A 17,023-nucleotide genomic window follows, 5' to 3' on the forward strand; every position below is an offset into this window, starting at 1 on the left:
AATTAAAAACAGAATCTGTTAGAACACAATACAATATTGAAATAACAGTAAACCGTAACAATAAAATACTGAAATTGCCTGGAGAGGTGAGTGGGGATATTAACAAGCACAGAAGTAATTTTGTAAGCTGGACATACAAACTACTGCACAGTCAATCCAACTTGATATGCCAAGGGTAAGTCAGGACAAAGCCATGGAAAAAGTATGAATCTTCTAGGATTGGTCTTCATGATCTACAAATATTTCAAGATTTCTAAGCTGGATTCATTATTTGTTGGGCTGCAGCTGGGAAAAATTCATAAAAGCCAAATCTTCCCAAAAGAGATCAATATCACATCTAGTCATAAGTAACTAGCCATAGAGTAATCACCTTTCTTAAAGCAACAATGGGATATTACAGCAAATTTTATAGTTCTTGACTAGTTTTCAGACACTTCAAATCAATCCATCACTTTCCTTCTTCAAAAAGAGTACAGTATCTGTCTTTCAAACTGACCATGTTACTAAGGTCCCCTGAGAAAATGCACAATTACCATTTCAATGGAATGTTATGCAGCTAGCTAATATGTATTAAACAGATAGGACAATCATCTGAAATGCACGGTGGAGCCTGGGATAAAACACGCTGTTTTGCATTGCCCCTGTGGGACCCATTCTGTTGCAGACTCCTGTTTCTGTGAGTTGTTTCTGACAAATAAAAAACTGCACTGTGGCTTCTGAACACTCCTCTGTGCTTCAAAGAAATGGCTGCAAGATTTTTTCTTCAGACTGCCAGCTCTTGAGAGACCACAAACAGTCTAAGGAAGCCAGTTCCTAGGTAAACAGAGCAGATGCTCCATGTGGCTGCACTGATCACTGCAACTCTTAAGCCTAATTCTTGCCAATTTACTTCTTCATCCGTTACAAAACGGAGACAGAATTTGCAAGCTACTTGTAGTTCAGCCTCTCACAGGTTGACAGTCTTGCATAAACACTACAACTGACTAGGAAAAGGCAACCTGGCAATGAAACAAAAATCTCTGAAAGGTATTTTGTGCTATATGCTTATGCATGCGTTTGAAACAAGGGAACAGAATTATCCCTGGCTCTTCATTTTAACTATAGTGATGGTGCCCTCTGCAGTAGGATGAACAGAAAGCAACTGGAGAAACCACCTTGGGCACAGTACAACTCCCTCACTTTATTTTAACATTGGGCAAGAGTGAAAAACAAATCTACTGGATGTAATTTGTTCCAAATCATAAGCTACAGGGAAGACTGTTCACAGATCCCATGCATTCAGGGAGCAAGTCATTTCTGCCACTTGACCACTTCCCAAAAGAAGACCTGTAGTTTGACACCGTGTCAACAGCACTTGGAACCTGGGTTGTATTCAAGTTCCTATGAATAGATCAGTTATGAGCTGATTACTACCACCACTTTTTATTTTAGCTTGAAAAATATGCATCATCCTCTGAATGTGCGACCTAGCTTTGACAGTAATTTTATCAGTAGTCATGATGACTTGATCTGCCACTTGGTTTCCTTAGAGTCCACATTATACGTATACAAATGATATACGTTATTTAACCTAAGTAGGACTACATATTTAGGCCTTTTTACACGGAAAGCTTCTTCTGCTCTGTTTACTCAGTCCTTTGCGAGTGGGATGGTGGACAGTGACTAGGGCTCCCACACACACTAACACTTCGAAAATAATATGCAATATTCTTTGTTTCTGTCTTTCATTCAAATTCCCCAAAACATCCTGCTGCATCAGAGCGTGGCCAGCAGCTCGAGGGAGGTGATCCTCCCCCTCTACTCTGCCCTGGTAAGGCCTCATCTGGAGTACTGCGTCCAGTTCTGGGCTCCCCAGTACAAAAAAGACAGGGATCTCTTGGAAAGAGTCCAGCGGAGATGGACGCACAAAAACGGTGAAGGGCCTGGAGCATCTCTCCTATGAAGAAAGGCTGAGTGAACTGGGTCTGTTCAGCCTTGAGAAAAGAAGACTGAGAGGGGACCTGATCCAGGTCTATAAATATCTAAGGTGTGGGGGGCAGAATGGCGAGGCCGGACTCTTTTCAGTGGTGAGTGGAGACAGGACAAGGGGAAACGGCCGGAAACTGCAGCACAGGAAGTTCTGCACAAATGTGCACAAGAACTTCTTTACAGTGAGGTGACGGAGCACTGGAACAGGCTGCCCAGGGAGGTGGTGGAGTCTCCTTCTCTGGAGATGTTCAAGACCTGCCTGGATGCCTGCCTGTGCGACCTGGTGTAGGGAACCTGCTTTGGCAGGGGGTTGGTCTCAATGATCTCTAGAGGTCCCTTTCAACACCTGCAATTCTGTGATTCTGTGATCAACCCACTAATGCATAAACTCTATTACATGAAGTCACAGTGCTTTAATTAGCCAGTACAGGCTAACTGTACCAAATACAGAATGTCAAATTATTCATCTGATAAGGAACATGTTTGGCACTGAATGACTACAGCAGAATAAGCTGACCATTTGTGTTCTCTCTGATACCCGTTTATTTCCTTAACATTCATGCTTTTAATTTCGTTATTTTTTATGCAAGGCTCTAGTTCTGAATGGTAATGGTAGGACTTTTCAGTCATTTCTGAGTAATTAATTCATCACCCATCCAAAAGTCTGAAGGAACTAATTTGCCAGGTGAAGATGCTTCTGGAAGAAAGAGCATCAGTTGTGTATGGATTCTCCTTCTCTAGTTCTATGTCTAACTATTTAACACTGTGTTCATGAAAAAACCCCACTTAATGGCTAACTGCATCTCTGACACATCTTTGCTTTACTTATTCAAGTAAAAGAGAAGTAAAATAATAATCATATTTAAACATCACAAAATGAACAGCCATCATCTTGCTTAGGCATTATTACTCATTTAAATCCATAAATTTCCTCTTGTCATAACTGCATGTCATGTTACTCATCCTGAAAGATGTTCCTCAGACAAAAAAAAACAAAAACAACCATGAGTAAGAGTGTAGTGACCTCTGCAGAACATAAGTTACTTCTAGCACAGAAACAATGTTTGGACTAGTTTGTCCTAACCTGTTCCCAGTCTTTCCAAGGGATTCTGCCTGAGCAGCAGGGTAATGAGATCCTGAGCATCTGGAGGTGGTGCTTCATCCTTTTCAGGCCAGATGATTTCATCTAACAGAAAAATAGCTTGTTATTATTTAAGTCTGATTCCAACACTCAGAAAAGAACTGTGTGAAGCTGTCATCATAAGCTAGTCAGAGTTCAGGAAACTTTATCAAGTTGCTCTGCTGCATACCAATTATTTCTGATTTTCATAATTTTCACACAGACCCCATAAACTTATTTTTATAAACAGTGCTTAACCACAGGGAAATCTATTATTAACACTATCATGCTTGTATTCATCCTTCTCACAGCCATCCCTGTAAATGCTGTATCATTATGGTTTAAATTTTAGTTCTATTCCATGGAAACTGCCGATAATACAGACACAGCTGAGCTGACTCAGCAGTCAGAGATCACATCCATAGTCCTGCTCTAACACTACTAGGTACACTGAAGTTATTACACCCATGGCAAAGGTTGAGTTATTATCATCTGTTCTGGGAGACTATGTCAGTGCAGCTTTTTTCCAGGTCTCCCACAGTTCACACGAAAACGCTTGCACCTCTGTATTAAAGAGGCTTTACTTAGCAAGTTGCACCTAAATCCTGCAATCACAATATTAACTTTGCAACATTCAAGTAAAACTGAATAAAAATTTTTCCAAACCTACGTTTAAATTAAATATTGGAAAATAGCATCAGTTTAAAGATTAACACAAACTTTGTGACAGCTTACACAATAGTTTTTATCTGAATTTTAGGTGAGGTTGCCTTCACAAATGTAATACATCACAGGTTTACACAAAATCCTGCAGTAGTTTTTTAGGAGGTACAAAGATTTCAGTATCAGAGAAACAGAGTATTAGGACCTCAGAAAACAAAAGAATGTTAAGGATTTTGTTGTAATCATATGACTTAGATTTTTGATTTGAAATTGATATCATTTGAGAAACAATTATCAGAAGGCTTAAACTTTGTATTTTGAAGTATAAAGAAAGGTACTGAAATAAAGAGGCATGAAATGTAACCTGTTTCTGGAGGATTATTATTAAACCCTATCATATTAGGCATCTATTTTACACTGAAGCCTCCCTGTTTACTCATAAAACTTGAGGGGAGAGGCAAACTACAACCAAAAAGGAAGAAGCTAAAATGAGGGGCCTTAACTGAGTCATGAGAAATGCAGACCTCATGAACAGAGACTAGAATACAATGCTGTGCTATAGTTTGGACTCCATAACATGATTTTTTCAGTTGAATTCAAAGGGGCCATATATTATAGCAACGAAATCTATTCAAGAAAAGAATTCATCTGCAGATACTGACAGTAGGAGTGATTACAGGAGGACATTCCTGTAAAGGAAAAAATTAAAAGGAAAATATCAAAAAATAAAGTATGTTGACCAACAGTGTTGTGGAGCAGCAAGAATGGATCATGTTTGCATAAATACACTTCTATAAATAATCTCTAGACAAATCACATGGATGAAGTTATTTGCCTAAGTATCAGTTAGTTTGTAACATATGACAATTTAGTTTACAAAATGTAAAATTCATGTAACGTGCAAAATATAAAGATCAAATTTAGTCATTAAATTTGGACTACTCCCTCACCTCCATTCAAAGATCTTAATGATACAAACATATGCACATGTGTTTGGAAATGCAGTAAAAACACGGATTACTTCCATGTTCACCTGCCCACAGCTTCTATAGCAGTCTAAACCTGATTTGGAAAATAAAGCATACTATATACTGCAGACATGATGCATCAAGAACAAAGTCAGCATCTGTTGCCGGTGTTAATTAAACAGTTGATTCTCTTTGCCACTCAGGCCTCAGCATATCACACTGGAAAACATCATGGTTATATATCCATAAACAGCTAGAATGTGGTAATATGTCAAAAGCAAATCCTTTTCATTGAAGTCTGCAAACATACTTGGCTTTCAGCATCACCGACGGAGAAGAGCGCGGTGACGGCAAACTATCTCCTTATGAATAAATGGGGATTTGCTGTGTTCTCGGAGAAAAAGGATTCAGAGGCTCAGTTAGTTTTGTTTTGGTTAGTTTTGTTTCGGTCCTAGTGGATCTTTTAAGAAGACCATAAGACAGACTGGGAAAAATTCAGTAACAGAGGTGCTGTTCTGTTAAACTTTTGGCATAAATAGAGGCCTTCTACATCTATGCATCTGGAAAATTTATGGAAACAGCAGGTACGATAGTAAATGATTCTGTTTAATTATCATTCAGTTTTGCCACAAGCCTCATAACAACACTTAGGGTCAGCTTGCAGGTTAACATCTAAAAGGTTATTGAATTTTAAATGAAAGAAGAACAGCTGTTACAGGAATAACATTACACTAAAACAATCACAAATGAAATCATTAACAATCTGTGAATTGAATTTGTTTCCTTCTCTTTCTCATTATTTATTATTTGGGAGACATTTGTTTCAAGGCTTTATCACATCTCTGTTAATTTCTTCATCATGCCATGAGGCATTTTCCCATTTATGCAAATGTATTTAACCATTCCTTTTCTGGGATTTCTTTACTGAAGACCTAAAACGCTGTGCTGCGGTACCCATGTTTTGTCTCTCTCAAACAGTGTAGCTTAGCTACTGTACCCTGTATTACTGCATTTCTGTACTTAGCAAGAATATAAGGTAAGTTTAGCTTTTACAACAAATTTATTCTTGCTATTTTGATAGCACATGACATGTTACAATAATGACATTGTCTCTTTTGAGCAAAACTAGCTTAAAAACTAGCTTAGTGTATCAAGTAACATTGTATGTATCTTTACTATTGACATAAACGGAAACGTTTGACATTTCAGCAAACAAAGAAATCTGGTTCTACAAGATGATCCTCACCACTGATTACTTGTCCAAACAGCTCTTCTGGTGTATCTCCAAAGAATGGCACACACCCAACAAGAAATTCATAAAGAATAATACCCATAGCCCACCAGTCCACTGGTTTTCCATAACCTTGTCTCAGTATTACTTCAGGAGCTATGTATTCAGGTGTACCACAAACCTGAAAGAAAGAAAATATGCATGATGGTATATTAAGTCTAACAGTACCTGCTATATCACATCTTGAAATATATTTTCTTGAAATATAGAATAACACAGAAACAAAAACGAATGAAATTCAGTACATCCTAGGCTATTCTGCTGGCATAACTTGTTTTCTGCATTCTCCATCTACAATATAGGCATCAATCGCATTTGCATGTCTGTAAAGCAAAAGACAGTTTGTTTTTGATACATGTTATGAAAGTCGATCAGAGCAAATATTTTATTTAATTTAAACCTATCTTTAGCTTTACATGAAAGTTTTGACGGCTTTATCTTAAGTAAATTTTACTGTGAACAGATTGCAAGCAATGGTAATGAGGCACGCTTAAAGGGAAATGGGCCATAGCAAAGAATTTAGAACCCCTGGTAGTACCATGCATCATCAGTTCCACAAGCACACTGTTGAGACTTCTGAATTCCTCTTAAAAACAGTTTTCTATTTATCTCTCTCACAGACTCACTTGCACACAGTCAGGCTGTTCATCTTATTAATAGATCCTAATGCAGAAAGAAAAGAGCCTACCATAATCTGCTGGGCATTAGTCAAAGTAATTGACAAATACAATCAGAACACATATGCAGAAATAACAGCTTATAAACTACTGCAGTAGATTCTGCTAGCGAAACATCATTGCGTTAAACAATGTAAAAAAGAAAAAAAGCTGTATCTTACTTGTTTATCAAGGAATTCTCTGGCATCCTTCTCAATGTGACCCTCATACAGATTGGTAGTCAAACTCATTAGCCCCACCTTTGATAGACCGAAGTCTGTAAGCTTTATATGGCCCATGGATGTTACCAATAAACTGAAAATTGAAGTGATCTCAAGTTACTGTGATATAATTGAAGATTACATGCTTATTATTATTATTACACTCAGATAAATGTTTCAGCAGCACTGAAAAAAATTAAACCCATCTTAAAAAGTAATTTAGCCAGAACAAAATAGGTTGAATAAATGACAAAGTCACACGTTTATTACTGTTACACCAGACATAAACAAAGCTTTCATACACAATTGAATGTAATCAGAATCATGAAGTGTCAAGAGTTAAATGGCAGATGTTCGAAGAAAATGAAATAGTCATCATTCTGAAAGAATAAGAATAGAATAAATTCAACTTTTAAAGTGAGGCAGGCTTTTTCTACCAGTAGCAGGCTGGGTCATTCATTTGAAAAAACCCAGATATTAAAATAGCTGGTAACTAATACCACCACACTGGCCTGAAGCATCATGGAAGAAGATATTTTCACTGATGCAACTCCTTTTTTTTTTTTTTTTTTTAAACTGTTATTAACTTGTTGTTCTAATATAAAACAAGGCCAAGATTGAACACAAGCCAGTAGTGTGTCCTGGCAGCCCTAAGGGCCAACCAAAACCTGGGGTGCAGCAGGCCCAGCACTGCCAGCGGGCGAGGGGAGGAGCTGTCCCTGCAGCCTCACCTCCAGCACTGAGCGCCATTTGGACACACCATGTACAAAGGACACAAAGCTGTTAGCATTCCAAGTAGCACCGCAAAGGTGGCAAAGATTGGTGAAGATTCTAGAAAGCAAGATGTATGAGGCGTGGCTGAGGCCCCTTGGTGTGCTCAGCACAGAGCAGAGGAGCTGAGGGGAGGCCTGATGACGGATGCAGCTCCTCACATGAGTGGAGGGCAGCGCTGAGCTCTGCTCTGTGTGACAGGGCCTGAGGGAACGGCATGGAGCTGTGCCAGGGGAGGGCAGCTGGGGGCTGGGGACAGGGTGTGCACCAGAAGGCAGTGTCACAGCCCCACGCTGCTGGAGTTCAAAACATCTGTGTACAGTTTACATGTCTGATTTTTGCATGGTGCTGTGTGGAGTCAGAAGTTGGACTTAACGGGAGTTGGATCTTCATGGGTTCCTTTCAACTTGGGATATTTTTTGATTCTGTGATAAGTGGAGATACAACATCCATACTTTTCACTATAATTACTTGCTGTAATATTACTTATAGATAGAGATTCTGTATGTCTAGATAATGGGAAACAAATAAACAAACAAAAAACAACCAGGATCAACTTTTCACACTCATCAATTTAAGTCCTCTTTCTGTTATATTCTATATACATACTTATCTGGCTTCAAATCCCTGTGTACAATTCCGTAATTATGAAGGTATTCCAAGGCCAGAACAGTCTCTGCAAAATACATCCTTGCCATGTCCACAGGTAAGGGGCCCATATTTTTCATCAAAGTAGCACAGTCTCCACCTGTGAAAACAGGATGAATGTTGAAGATGGTGGTATAAATTTTTAGATGTATTTGCTGCAGAAGGGAACATAAATTGTAGTCATAAATGTTTCTTTTCCAATCAGATGATCCAATTTAACAGGCAATCACAATACCTACTGTACTGAAAAAACCATGAAGCTGGGAGAGAGCGATGCTAGAGTTCAGCAGGAAACCAATAAAGTCTGTGCTGCTACTTAAAAGAAGTCCACACAGTCACAGCAACTCATCTTGATTGCTAGGAGAATAATGAGTGCGAGAAAAGCCACCTTACTCTTGAGTTTTGATCCCAAATCTGTATAGCCAGAACACACAGCAAATAAAGAAGGTCCTTTTAATGCAAGCACCATCAAGGTTTTATTTCTTCCCCGGTATTATTAAAAAAATACTCCTTTCCTCTAAAAATGACTACTTTACCTTCTACGTATTCCATGACCATACATAAATGACGTCTTGTTTCAAAAGAACAATACATGCTGACAACAAAGGGGTTTTCTGCAAACGTCAGGATATCACGCTCAACGAAGGCCTGTTGGATCTGGTTTCGAAGGATGAGATTCTGCTTATTTATCTTCTTCATGGCAAATCTTTGTCTGGTTTCTTTATGTCTCACCAAATAAACCGCACTGAAGAAGTCCAAATGAGATGGAAAAAGAAAAAGCACTAAATTTAAAAGCTATTTTAAAATACATTTTTGACAAGTAAATATATCCAAAATATTGCATATGCATTTCATAAAAAACTTGCTTCTAATCTAATGTAGCTGATGAACCTTTCAGATAACAATGGATTGAGACCTTGTTACGTTTCAATGTTTCATCAGGATGACTTCAGTCAACACAAATTAGCATACAAATTGATAACAAACAAAACAAACAGTCCACCCACAACAGATACTAAGCTCAGATTTTGGAAGTTTCCATCAGCAAAGGATTATAGATGAAAACCAGCCATGACAGAATATTATAAACCATTTTGACAAATGTTTATTCTGTAAGTGTGAGTCATAATTATCTGACTGCAGACTCTTTTCAGGGGGATTTTAAAACACGTCATAGGTTTCTCAAGAAGGTTGCTCAGAGGTTTGCTCAGTGATGTGGCTCTCCTCAATTGGTAGATGCAAAATGTATCATCTGTACTTGTTCAGTACAGTACCCTGACATCAGCACTGATAAATATCATGGGTAGGTCATCAGTAGGTAATACAAATTAAAAAACCACATATACTACCTGGTAATGTGGGAATAAGATGCATCTCAACAGCCAAAATTTCACTAGGCTATTGGATACAAAGTTTCACATAAGCTTGATTAGAAAGATCAAGGTGATCAGGGCAGCAAAGTGAAAGAAAACCTCAGATGGACTGCTTTCAAGGCTCGGAAAAATACATAATCTTATCATAAAACACACAGGACAGAACCACTGCATTTCTCAAAGTCCCTCAAGACAAACCCTGAAAACAACTGCTTTGTTTGATATCAACCTCACAGTATTCAACGCACATAGCATCTCCAGTTTATAAATACATGTTTCGTTTTGTTTTTTAATAAATACCATTGTTTTTTTTTGGAAAGAGAAATGACAAAAAAAAAAAAAAAAAAAAAAAGGAAAAAATGGAACCCAGTAATGTAGTTTTTAAACTGATTTACTTGTCCCCACAACATACAATTATCAGCATACAAGCATACAAATACAAAAAGCAATTTCTGCCTTATTATTTTTACAACTAAATCTTCAGACTGCTACCAAAGTCACAGAAAAAAGCAGCAACTTCTATTTTGCTTTGTGGAGTGTTTTTTTCTAGACAAGAGAGTTTCTCTTACAGATTCTGAAAGTTTTCCTTAATCCCTTGCTACAGTCTGAGCACGGGGCAGGTAGAAAACATTACCTCATCATGAAACTAGGGGAAAAACACCTTGGGCAAAATCCAAGACAAACCTCACCCTTAGTGCCTGCCTCCTACTAAGTCTTGCTTTCTGTTGCCCATCCCAACTCAAATAAAGATCAAGTTATTCAACTCCTGCATGCTTTCCTGCTGTCTTCACACACCTCTTCCTTCCACTCCCAGCACACTCATTTCTTTCTTCACACCTCCTGCACAGCTGTTTCCTTTGCATTCTCTTTTTCATCTTTCTTTAGGTGCTATCTGTTGCTCATCTGTCATAAGTTTCTTAATCTCCTATAATACTGTGTATTCTTTTCCTATTTCAGTTCCTTCATGAATTTTTGGCTTGTAAAAAAGTGAGTTCTTCAGGTGCCTTAAGTATACTTTCCATCATATGCATCTGTAGAGCAGCCACTACCATATTTAAAGATGAAGAACCAGTCAGTTTAAACTATTCAATGCAGTGAAGATCCAGATATGATGATTACAATTCCCACAGTTCTCTAAATTAGATTCTCTTCTATCCTTGTAGTTGCAGGAAGACAATAATCTAAATTTCCACCAGAATTGTTTTAGTCACAAACGCTTGGAAAAAAAATATTTCACTGATTTACAAGATACTAGATTCACAAAAAAAAAAAAAAAAAAAAAAAAGCAACATAGTTCTCTGTCCTATGCTTATACATTCATATGCCATTTGTACTGATTAAGGTGATTTTAAATGATCTTCAGTATACAAGAGTGCACATCATTCTGCACATCTGTGTAACACAGTAACGTGAGCTAACAGCATTACGAACAAAACTATGCTCTAAATGGAAGCAAAGGATTCCAGCCAAAGATTACCTATCTTCCTTCAGGAGAGTCTCATTTCACAACTATGCATTTCCCTTGCTTACTAGTACGACCAGCAAGGCAGATCATTGGAACCGCAACCTGAACTTACTGAGACTCCTATGCTTTGAAAGAATTTGCTGAGATGTCACTAATAAATGGAATATGAAACTTTCCCAGGGACAAGCAGTTAAACAAAGAGAAAAAATGTAGAAGTTACTTGGACATTAAAAACAAACAAAAACAACCACAGACCAAAGTGAAAAAAGAAGCAAAAAAAAAAAAAGCTTCACCTCCCTGGGATTTCAACTTAATCAAAATAACGGAAAGCTCAGGGTAAAGCACAGAGCTGCCAAGACACTGAAGACAATGAAATTCCAGATAAAAAGTTGAGAACAACCATAACGAGTTCTGGTGTTCTAGCTTTGTTTATTTTGAACCTGATTTATAAGTTTTGAGGTATTCTCTTTTAAGCCATGAAGCAGAATGGGATGGTCTGATTCCCTCTGCTTTCCCTGAAGCTCTCTCCTGCTACATTATCCTCATTCCTGCACTGAACTCAGCCTTTCTTTTCTCACGACAGGCTCATTTCACTCTGTTGCTCTATTCCTTACTTGTCAGATGCTATTCCAGAAGCATTAGACAGACTTTTATCTTTGTTTCACTTCTGCTTTTAAGAGAACACAATTTCTCACTCTCATTTTCTTGGCATTGAGCAATAATATCCAGTTCATGATTTCCAGTGAAAAGACAACTGTCTGAGAACTCCGTTAATACAAAAGCAACTCATCCATAACATCAAATTGCTCCGTCCATCCACTAAACAATAGTCAAATGCCATCCTTGCCTGCAAAGCCACAACCACAAAGGCAGTGTTGCAACCTCCTATGCTTTCAAACCAAGAATTTGCTTTCCTGCCTTGCCCTACTAGTTTCATAAAGTCACCATGGGATTTCCAGAACACCTGCTGATTTCACTGCATGGATCTCAGCAGGTACACAATTGATCTGGTTTTTTTTATTGATAATGTATCTAAATGTATCATACAAAATTTATTTCGCAAGAGAAATAAAAGAAATTAACAAACTCTGTGACTGTCCAAACACTACCTTCCTCTACTTCTAGTACAGAATTTCCATTTACTTTGAAAAAGTATATCTAAAACACCTAGGCATAAATATAAATGCTATGCACGTGTTGATATGACAAAAACAAACAAACAAACCTGCTACAACTTAATTGTTATGCAATCTACCTTTCAAAGCTTACAACAATGATTCTTGGTTATAACTAAAATCTAAGAGTCTTCAGATCTGTCAGAGAACATAGTATGTCTTGGGTTGGAAGAAATCTTAAATCTCATCTTAATTCCAAGTTCTCGCCACAGGCAGGGCTGCCACTTATCAGCTCAGGCTGCCCAGAACCACGTACAGCCTGACCTTGAGCATCTCCAGGGATGGGGCAGTCTGTGCCAGTGCCTCACTACCCTCTGAGTAAAGAATTTCCCCATAGTACCTAATCTAAACCTTTTTTTAGTTTAAAATTGTTTCCCTTGGTCTTTCCATTACCTGCCCTTTTGAGAAGTTAGTCTCCCTCCTGTTTCTACGTTCCCTAGTTTACAGATCTTCAGTAACTTTCCGAGATATTTTAAAATTTAGTCTACATTCAGTACTTTCAGCTGATGTTGCTGTGTTTAAAGGTAACTTGCTTTTAACTTGATTCCTGAATTTGTCAAAGGACCCTAAACTCCTCGTGGAAACACAGGTGTTGTACTTGCTGCATTTATTATTTAAAAGTTAAAACTACTGACCAAGAATTATGCCACATTTTAAAAAGCAATTTTCTGAGAAGGGATTGCTGAATTCTGTACTGCCTGAACCATCTCCAGTCCAAGGCAGCCATTTGTGAGGCCATGATGCATGTTATAGCATTATGTCAGAGTTTACAGATAGTTAAGATCAGAACCACCAGAACCAAAAACAGCTCTGCACCACCTCCCACCTAGATGATATCCATCACCAAATCAGATTTATTTGGGGGCAAGGAGGAAACGCTGCCTACAGCATGCCTAAGACAAGCATCCACTGCAGTGTGAACTATGTGTTTGGGATACACCCTAGTCTGCCCTGTAGCATGGGAAAAGAACAGAATGGCTGTGATTCTTCTTTTCGTATGAGAGATCTACTCACTTCAATGTGTTACATACTTCAGCCAGGAAAATTGCCTGTCTACATCTAACTGTAACAACTTCCACCTTTATGGAAGCCAGTAAACACAGGCACACACTGATAAAACTAGTGCTAGATTTTCTGTGAATAAACTCCCTGAGAACTGTTCAGTATTTGCAAAAAAAAACACTTGAAAAATAGAGTCCTTCACATATTTATAGTATGCCGCATGTTCAGGAAGGACAAAATTTGATACCATCACTACTTCTTAACTCTCAGTAGTTGAAATACGGGGAAAAAAAAAAAAAGTTGCTGTAATTGCAGCAAAAGTTTGAAAAATTGGGAAATCTGATAATTTTTGCCTGTCTGGAAAGCAGTCTGACAGACAGCTTTGAAACCATTAGTGACTTGGCCAGTGTCCTACTTGTTTACTGATTCACAGCTTGTTTAACTTCTTGTGTATTCCCAGCCTGATACACCTAATCTACTACACAGTCGTTTAATTGCATTACAAATTAGTTTACCCAACCAATACTTGATATTTAAACTCATCAAATTTAGCACATCTGACAAATCTCTGCTACAGTATGCCAAGACCAAAAATTATCCTGTCAAGCAAAGTTTTCTATTTCACTAATGAAGGCAAAAACGCAACAGTAAAATAAAGGACATCAGAATGTACATTGCTTTTTTTTTTTCATAAATTGGTTCTGAACATAACCTTCTACTACCTCCTTGAAACAAGTGAAGTATTACAGTAGAATACTAAGTAATTCAGAGCGCAAAAGATGCCTACTGATGTATTTTGGAGAATAAATCAGTGAAGTTCAGACAGAATTACAGAATTCATGCACATTCAAGTTATTTCAAAAAGTTAATGGCCTAGAAAAATGTGGAAGTGGGAAAAAAGTCTTGTAGCATAACAACACTAACTTTTATTTTGGCTGCTTATACTTGTAATACATTGCAATAAATGCCCATTGGGCAATTTACTGCTTCGTATTTACAGATGGAACAGATACTGCTGCTTAATTATGCTCCATTTTATAGAGTTTAAAAGTATACGGGCAATAGCTGTATGTTCCTCTTTAAAATTTGACCATAACTTATGAGTAAATTAATCTCTATATGTATGATGTCAACATAAACATGATATTCACTAAAAGTCTGCTAATAGTACTGTCCCTCTTTATCTGGTGCACAGAAATTCTTGAAAGAGTTCAAGCCTACTCCCAGCATCATTATGGGATCAAGTGCTAATCTCACTTTATAAAATGTTGAGTATATACTTTAAAAATCTGCACTCAAGCAGTTCATTGAATGTGTTTCTTTCATTCTAGACTATTTTTCAGTTTTACCTTCATAGTCCTTCTTGTTTCCATCTTCTTTATTTTTCTTGTAAGAATAATTTAAACAAAAAATCCAAACCAACAAAATCAACTTTGATGTTGTTTGCTTAAGCATGGAAATAACAGCACTTCACTAAAGTTGATGGGATTTTCACTTTCCACTTCAGTTTCCATTACCGTTGCATTACCTCTAGCATGCTTCTGTTTTAATGTTTTATAAAGGCAATAACAGTTCCTATAGAATGCATATACACCCTCACTCAGCTTTCCCTTTTCTCAACAATTTACCCAGATCTCAACAAAAATTATAGTTGCTGTGACAACTTTACCTGTGATGTTCATTAAGAAGGTGCCTCACATAGTACAGTATTGATTTTCCCTGCCACAGACATGAGAAAATGTGTTCTACATGCCCTTGTTGTAAGAGCCACAGAAAGCTTGGGCTTTTTTCATCCTTTCTTTTCCACCTTACAAATCTTTACCTGTCTCCAGTCTGTATTTCTTAGTAGCCCTTTGAGACTTCGTGGCTGTGAGGGTATGGAGCAAGAGGACTACTGTACAACTGACTTCAGGCAGTCAATCACACACTGCCAGTTGCAGCATGCCTGTGTGCCACCACTCCCTCCTTTCCCCACTGCATACTAACCTAAAACTACTGGGAAATTGCACGGGTCCACTGACTCAGACGCCCATTTCTCTGACATGAACATACCCCACACAGTTCTTGTTCTTCTACTTCAGTAAGACAAAGAGGAAGTTGGATAGAGATGAAGGGGGGAAAAGAAGAACGGATACAGCCAGGGATGGGAGCAGAAACTACTGCTAAGTGCAAGAAGAAAGGCTTTTAAAATTTAGGGGTAATCTGAAGTAACTGGCATAGACTAATGAGTTTGACTACAGAGAAATTCTGAGAAAATGAATTGTGAGGAGGCTGAACTATGAGAAGTTATATTTAGATATTTATATAATTTTAATTCAAATTACCCTATCTTCTGTAGGCTTTTTGCTGAACTACATAAGTAGGTCTGGTCACAAGCAAACAGTCTCTCCATATGCTGTCACGATCAGAAGTAGTAAACATTAACTGTCTCATCAGAGCTCAGGGATATCTTTAAATAACATGACCTGAGAGTCATTGCTGCACCCATAATCCCAAGGCCATTAAAACAGCATGCAAAATTCCAGTGGGCAGATCACCAGTGGGTTTTCTCTTTCAGAGTCCTATCAGGTAGCTGCTGTTTCCTACCTCAAACAGAGGTAGCATAGGATAGAGCCAGCGTAACGTGACCTGTGCCAGGGATCAGCACAGCCCTTTCCTTCAGTGCTGTTCTGCAACACTGCCTCATTTGGTGACAGACAGAAACCTGTCTTTTTTGAACCAGTACCAAGTTTCCTACTCCTGATCAGCAGTTCCTGTCCTTATACAATTTAGCGCTGAGAAATATAACCAAGCAAAGATCTAATGAAGGCACCTGAACATGAAAGGAATCAGTAGTTCTATCTGTTGGCAGACTTAATACTTAGACTACAGCTATGGAATTCTTTCATGTTAATTCTCTCTTGGCCTTTCAGAGTTATCTACAACAACTTATATACCACTGTGCAGTAAGTTCTCTATTTTTACAAGTACCCAGAAAATCCAACCAAGTAACAGTAACTCCTTAAAAGCCATCTGGGATCGAAGAGAGTCCACAGAGAAGGGGATAAAACAAACAAACGAACAAAAAAAAAAAAACAAAACCAAAACAATTCAGACCTTCTTAAGGAAATTTTTTTTCCACTTCTCCAATATTTTCAGGTCTAATTAGCACTTAAGCATTAACAACAAAGTAGGAAAGCAGGATTAAGAATACATCAGTGCAAAAAAATCCCCCCCATAATCATCCCCACAGTAAGAAATACTGGGAAGTTATGCAGAACTCTGAAAAAGCTGTTACAGTAATGTGAATTACTCACCCATAAGCTCCATTACTAATCAGTTTGATTGTTTCAAAATCACTTTCTCGAGGTTTTCTCCGGAGCTGTAGTGAGGTATTAGAGCTCTTCAAAGTAAAAAAGGAGAAAGAATACAGTCAGTACAGTATTTTTTTTCTTCGAAGTACGAAAAAAAACCCAACACATAACTCCAAGTACTATGAGTCTGTCACACCCCAACAAACCAGCTGAAAGACCTAGCCAGTTGACCACATTTTGGCTGAAGTGAAGGACACAGGAGTTCCTGAAACAGAGCTGCCTCTCCATCTGAAAGGTATCCGTAACACTGGAGCCATCTGTCCCCTCATCTGCATGTCAGGGTGAAAGCAGATAGGTATGATGGCTTCTGGTAAAGAGAAATACTGGAAACTCCTATCTGGGGTCTAAA

The 17,023-nt window shown here is 38.0% G+C and overlaps 1 protein-coding gene across 3 annotated transcripts in view; it reads right to left on the minus strand.

Moving 5' to 3' along the window:
* Positions 1 to 17,023, minus strand: part of MAST4 (microtubule associated serine/threonine kinase family member 4) — a 152,784-nt gene that overhangs the window by 19,356 nt on the left and 116,405 nt on the right. For all 3 annotated transcript variants that reach the window (XM_042825542.1, XM_042825541.1, XM_042825540.1), the window contains exons 11-16: positions 16,618 to 16,703; positions 8,843 to 9,051; positions 8,268 to 8,406; positions 6,849 to 6,981; positions 5,966 to 6,131; positions 3,053 to 3,154 (exon numbers count right to left, since the gene is read on the minus strand). In XM_042825542.1, the coding sequence (XP_042681476.1) occupies positions 3,053 to 3,154; positions 5,966 to 6,131; positions 6,849 to 6,981; positions 8,268 to 8,406; positions 8,843 to 9,051; positions 16,618 to 16,703 (835 nt within the window). The remainder of the gene's footprint in view (positions 1 to 3,052; positions 3,155 to 5,965; positions 6,132 to 6,848; positions 6,982 to 8,267; positions 8,407 to 8,842; positions 9,052 to 16,617; positions 16,704 to 17,023) is intronic.

The sequence above is a fragment of the Centrocercus urophasianus genome, unplaced genomic scaffold, assembly GCF_019232065.1.
Source record: "Centrocercus urophasianus isolate 14NV4802_14NV808 unplaced genomic scaffold, USGS_Curo_1.0 seq_25, whole genome shotgun sequence".
In the NCBI taxonomy this organism is placed as follows: Eukaryota; Metazoa; Chordata; class Aves; order Galliformes; family Phasianidae; genus Centrocercus; species Centrocercus urophasianus.